The 6,605-nt window shown below is 39.0% G+C and overlaps 1 protein-coding gene across 1 annotated transcript; it reads left to right on the top strand.

Annotated features, from left to right (window-relative positions):
- Positions 1-744: 744 nt before the first annotated feature.
- Positions 745-3,308, top strand: NAP1L2 (nucleosome assembly protein 1 like 2). Its single transcript, XM_017520003.2, has one exon. The coding sequence runs from the start codon at positions 1,139-1,141 to the stop codon at positions 2,522-2,524; it is 1,386 nt and encodes a 461-aa protein (XP_017375492.1). The 5' UTR covers positions 745-1,138; the 3' UTR covers positions 2,525-3,308.
- The last annotated feature ends 3,297 nt before the right edge of the window (positions 3,309-6,605 follow it).

Genomic DNA, 6,605 nt, shown 5'->3' with positions numbered 1-6,605 from the left:
AGCTGTTCAAGCCAGCATTAAGAAGGAGGAGAAGTGGAAAGTCGGTATTGGGACTGGGATTATTTATAAGCCAGGCAACTGGTTAATTGTGGTTAATTGTCTGGTGCGTTTGCTTGTCCCATAGTTGTATACGCCATACTGGTTTTTCATCACGGGCCCTTATTCACCCCCACTGCCATCGGACTTCCTCCTCCTCCCCTCACAGGAATTGTTTCGAGAATTTTTCAATCTAAAATCGTGTAGCTTGTGAAAAATACAGATAAACATAATATAGAATATTTAAATAACTGACAAACCACACAAAGAACATCAGTGCTAATTCTTGGTGTTTTTAGTCTTTGAAGTGTTTGTTTATCAGCTCTTCCACCATCCAACTCTCCCCTTCCCAGGTCCCCGATCTAAAATCAGAGACTGATTTGGGATGGGAGGGTGCCTTGTCCTATCTCATTGTCCGACATTTTAATTACGTTTTTTTCTGAGCTCTCTGGAAATCACAAAAGTATAATATTGGTTAAAAATTGGATGAATAAAAGAATAAACGCAATGGGATTCCAGAAACTGCGGCAAATGGGGTAGAGGACGAGTAGGAGGTGGATGAATCAGCCATATTAGAGAACCTGGGAAGGTGAGCAGAGTTGAAAACTTGATAGATCTAATAATTTACTGGCTCTGCGTTTGTCAATCACTACATCGCAGCAAATGAGATTAGGGCAGAGTTGTGGGAGGGTAGGAGGTGACGCAGCAATCTATTTGCACCAAGAAATTTTAGGCAAGTGACAGCTGCGCAATCATACTGCGGCACCATTTTTTCTTGCAGCAGTAGCTGCTTGCGGAGGAGGCCTGCCCACTGCGTCTCTCTGCAGTCTCTGGCTCTCTCCTGCAGTATCCGTCCCCGCAGCCATCGCCGCCCTCTGCACCCAGCCCAGGCCGCCACTGCTTCAGTCCGATTCTCAAAGCCTCAGCACCACCTTTTATCCCCGCGGCAGCCTTGATCGTCGTTCCCTCAGTCCGGACGCCACTGCTAGGTCCACCTCTGCCCCGACCACCGCCGCTTCTGATATTTCGGTGAGTCTTTTCCTGCAGAGGTTTGATCTCTCGATCTCTGTGGTAGCCTTAGGCGTATAGGGTCCTTTGAAAAATGGCCGAGTCAGCGGACCATAAGGAACTGTCAGAATCCAGTCAAGAAGAGGCTGGTAATCAAATAATGATGGAAGGGCCCGAGGAACAACCGGAGCGCGGTAAAGATGCCGCTGCTGGGCTTGGAGATGATGGGAAGTGCGGCGATGAAGCCGCGGCTGGGCTCGGGGAAGAAGGGGAAAAAGGTGAAGATACTGCTGCTGGGTCCGGGGAAGATGGGAAAAAAGGTGGAGATTCTGATGAGGACTCAGACCCAGACCGTCCAAAAGGACTTATCGGTTATGTTTTAGATACAGACTTTGTTGAAAGTCTGCCTGTGAAAGTTAAGTACCGTGTGTTAGCCCTTAAAAAGCTTCAAACTAGAGCGGCCAATTTAGAATCCAAATTCCTGAGGGAATTTCATGACATTGAAAGAAAGTTTGCTGAAATGTATCAACCCTTACTGGAAAAAAGACGTCAGATCATCAATGCAATCTATGAACCTACAGAAGAGGAATGTGAATATAAATCAGACTCTGAGGACTATGATGATGAGGAAATGTATGATGAAGAGATGTATGGTAATGAGGAGGGAATGGTACATGAGTATGTGGATGAGGACGATGGTTATGAGGACTATTATTATGATTATGCTGTGGAGGAGGAGGAGGATGATGACGATGATGATGATGACATTGAGGCTACTGGAGAAGAGAATAAGGAAGAGGATGATCCGAAGGGAATTCCTGATTTTTGGCTGACTGTTTTAAAAAACGTTGATGCACTCACTCCTTTGATTAAGAAATATGATGAGCCTATTCTGAAGCTCCTGACAGATATTAAAGTTAAGCTTTCAGATCCAGGCGAGCCTCTCAGTTTCACACTAGAATTTCACTTCAAACCCAATGAATATTTCAAAAATGAGTTGTTGACAAAGACTTATGTGCTGAAGTCAAAGCTAGCATATTATGATCCCCATCCCTATAGGGGAACTGCGATTGAGTATTCCACAGGCTGTGAGATAGATTGGAATGAAGGAAAGAATGTCACTTTAAAAACGATAAAGAAGAAACAGAAGCATCGGATCTGGGGAACAATCCGAACTGTAACTGAAGATTTTCCCAAGGATTCATTTTTCAATTTTTTCTCTCCTCATGGATTCACCTCAAATGGAAGGGATGGAAATGATGATTTTTTACTTGGTCACAATTTACGTACTTACATAATTCCAAGATCAGTATTATTTTTCTCAGGTGATGCACTTGAATCACAGCAGGAGGGGGTAGTTAGAGAAGTTAATGATGAAATTTATGACAAAATTATTTATGATAATTGGATGGCTGCAATTGAGGAAGTTAAAGCTTGTTGCAAAAACCTTGAGGCATTAGTAGAAGACATTGATCGTTAAAGCAAAGTATATATGGCCCTGAAATTAACTGCCCTAGATATAGTTAGTCAAGGTATAAGAAGTCTTGTGTTCTGTATTTTTCTTGTAGTGTCAGTTAAAACATAGGTTTCAAAAATATAAGAGAAGTTCAAAAACTAATTAATTTGACCTTGCATTTTAGTAGTAGAATGTTTTCAAAAATTGTAGACTGTGTAAATTATTTAAAACATTAGTATAGTGTTGTGTAGTTTAACCCTTCTGAAGTCTTTTTGTCATATAGCTATTAATCTGTGGCTATGAAACTATCAGAAATACTAAATGAGATCAATATTTGTTTGAAAAAAAAAATTCTGGGAAGCAACCCAAGGGTTTTTGCTGTTTATTTTTTCTTCCATTTTTGTTTACTTAGTCCTTTAGCTAGAGGATTTAATATTGGTGTGCCTGCTTCATTTTGCAATAACAACACAGTAGAATTTAAAACTTGAATGCTTAAGAGGCCTGCATACAGATAAGAATTTCAGGCAAAACTATATTTATTGCTAATAACAGCTTATTCATAGGCTCTTGTATTTTATGTAACTGTGATAAATAATGAAACTTAGTCATATTGAGGTTATTGTTTATCAGTGAAGTGTTATTCATAGTATTTTCAAAAGTTTGCACATATTGTTCTGTGTAATTGTGTAAGCCTTAATTACAGTGTATAATTATCTTTTCCAATTAACATTCATTGAAAGTGATCACTTTACCATTTTGAAAAGATATTTCATGTTCTTTCACTGCAAAATAAAATGAATAAAAATTTGAGTGTCTCATGTTTAAAAATTGATTTAATTCTTATTACAAAAATAATATATTCATTGGGGAACATTTGGGCAATATTGAAAAATATTCATTAATTAAACCCAAAATCCACATACCCACCTATCCAAAGATAAGCATTGTTAATGTTTTGATTTATTTTCTACAATTATTTTTGTATATGTTTACACATGCATGCAGATTTACTAAGACTATACAAAAATTTGCAAAGACAGCAATTTTTTTAGAGTTTATAGTTGATCTGTTCTTAATCTCGAGTCTACCTTCGCTACACAAGGTTGTGGGGAAACAAAGTTCTCAATTCTAATCAATCCAGTAATCTTATTGGTATTTAATAATTTAAGCACCTTTTATAAATAACAGGTTCCTGTGTGTTAGTTTGTATTTCATATTTCTTACCTACCCTTCTACAATGTAATCTGGATAATACACAGAATTACACTGTTAATGATAGTGTGGCTGAGGTGGGAGTAAAGTGCACTGATTCAGGATAATGGGATGTGGTTGATCGGACCCTTGTCCCAGAGCTGACTTTGCCTTTCTTACATGTGGTAACAGAGCCTGTGTTTCCCCCTATGGCAGACTCTGAAAAGGTCACATTCATACCTTTAGGACAAGAGAGAAATTCTTGGTCCCCTCCATGCCATGTGGGAACTGAGAGTGACTGTCCCATTATTGCTGTCTGTCCACTCTTTCATCACAGGTGGTTGGATGGTTGTGATCTTGCACAAGTATAAAACAAAAGTGAAACTGAAGTGCTGTTTGTGACTTACTCTTTTACTATTGAACATGCCTCCTTCAGATTTTGGCCCAGAGAGGTAAGTTTATAGCACTGCCAACTTTTCATATTTCTGCTTCATACCTCTCTACAATCAACTGAGGAGGAAAGAATGAGCTTTTTCTTTCCTTTTCCTGTCTGGACAGGACCCTCCTCTAATGTTAAATCTTTCTCCCAGAGATGGGGTAGATGCTCACTTGCTTTTCTCTGTGGTTACAATAGTTGACAGGACATAGGGAAACAGACAACTTACTATTATAAAGAAACCTAAATCAGGAGATAACTTTCAATGTATACCTGGTAAGTACAGACTTATTTTCACACTTTTCAAAACCATTAATTTTGACCTCTGGGAAATTATTGACTTTCCCCAATCCCCTGTCACACACAGAGATTGGGCCCCTTTTAATTATGTCTACTATTATTGTGCATTAAAAAGTCAGAGACATGTGTATCACTCCTGCTATTTCACAGAGGAGGCTCAGACATTTTTCAGTCTCTCCTATGCCTTTCTCTTACCTTCACTAGATAGAATAGTGAAGGTGCTTCTAGGCCTGCTCTGAGGGCAAGCCAGACCTGTTTGCTATAACTCTCAGGTCAATGGCCTCCAGTCAAAGGCAAGAATACCCCTACAGGTGAACAAGTTGGGTTTATTCTTCACTGTAGTGAGAGAGAATGTGCTTCAGGGAACCGTGGAATGTATCACTAAGAGGGAGTTAGAAAAAACAATGGATTGTAAGATTTGGTGGTGGGTCCAAGGAAAAGGTTTATTATAGATTGGATGCTGACAGAAAATGGGGCCAATTTTATGATTGGTAGTTCAATAAATGTTATCGACAGGGAGGGGAGACTAGAACAAGGATAGCCTGGGCAGAGTGGGGGAGGTGTTGGTATGTCATGGGTGGCACAGTAACCTTGTTTTTGTCTATGCTTAGACAAAATTAAGTGGTCTTGCTTTGTCTCATTTTATCATAGTCCCAGAGTTACCCTGTGATTGGTATTCTATGAATAGTTTATGTCCAATAGGAGAATTGCTTGGCCTAGCTGTGAGTGCCAGGCTAGCTTCTTAAGGTCAGGAACTGTTCTTTATTTTTCTTTCTCTTTTGCATCTTCTTAGGAATACAATTTGAGGCTCTCATTTCTCACACAGCTTGCTGTGGGAGGGTGGTTCATTCAATTGGTTTTAGACTAGTAGAAAGACACTTTAGGCTTTGAAGGTAGGCCACTAGTTCTGTACTAGGCTTTATAACTTACATGTGACAAAAAAATCTTTGTTCTCTTTATATTTGTCTTTAAAAAATTAATCATTATATGGTTCTGGAGGAGTCATCAAGGTAGCTGTTGGGCCTTGTTAGAATTTTGGTATTCCTGGGAATATACTGAAATACAAATAGGCAATAAAATTCCATTTTTGGATATATGATAACTTATAGTTCAAATGGTTAGTCTTTTAAACCAGGCTGCCTGGATTCAAATCCCAATTATGTAACTTGCTAGTTGGGTGACTTTGTGCAAGTTACTTCATGTATCTCTGTTTTCATACCTGTCAAAATGTAATAATTGTGCATCTACCTCATAAAATTTTTATGAAGAATTGACTAGTTTATGTGCTTAGAAATGTGCTTGGCACATAAATCCTATATAAATGTATGTATTTTGTTATTTTTATAACTAAATTTATATCTGTAAAATACTCAGAATTGGTATACAATAAAGGTGCAGTAAATTCTTTTTTTTTTTTCTGGAGATGAGGACATGTCTGGCTCGGTTACCCACGGTGGAGTACAGTGGTGTGATCATGGCCCACTATAGCCGCAACTTCCCAGGCCCAAGCAATCCTTGCATCTCAGCTTCCTGAGTATCTGGGACCACAGGCACACACCATTTGGAAATTAGATGTGTATAAATACATGTCTGTACATGTATACAAGAAGCAGTACATGTAAAGGGAATATTACTGGTTCTGACACTTACTGAGCACTTTCATGTCACTACTAGCGTAGGTATATTTGGAAGAAGAAGTAGACAATGTGTTAACTAGTTGTAATTCACTGCCTCTGTAATATAATCTGTTAAACCTTATACGAAAGGTTCTACACCACATTTGAATGTATCACTTGCCATGAGAAGAAAAGTTATCCTACCAGTTTTATTTGCTTAGTGCTGAAATGAAAATTTCACAAAGCAACTTCATGAAAATGGTGAAGGTAACTGTGCATTTCTATTAAATTCTATATTTTATACTTAATATACTAGTAGGCTCTCTCTCTCTCTCTCTCTCTTTCTCTCTCTCTCTTTCTTTCTTTGAGATGGAATTTCACTCTTCTCGCCCAGGCTGGAGTGCAATGGTGGGAATCTTGGCTCACAGCAAGCTCTGCCTCCCAGGTTTAAGTGATTCACCTGCCTCAGCCTCTCGAGTAGCTGGGATTACAGGCATGCACCACCATGCCCAGCTAGTTTTTGTAATTTTAGTAGAGACAGGGTTTCACCATGTTGGACAGG

The sequence above is a fragment of the Cebus imitator genome, unplaced genomic scaffold (assembly GCF_001604975.1).
Source record: "Cebus imitator isolate Cc_AM_T3 unplaced genomic scaffold, Cebus_imitator-1.0 Scaffold787, whole genome shotgun sequence".
Taxonomy (NCBI): domain Eukaryota; kingdom Metazoa; phylum Chordata; class Mammalia; order Primates; family Cebidae; genus Cebus; species Cebus imitator.
The sequence above is the reverse complement of the archived record's forward strand: the minus strand, read 5'-3'. Positions and strand labels throughout refer to the sequence as shown.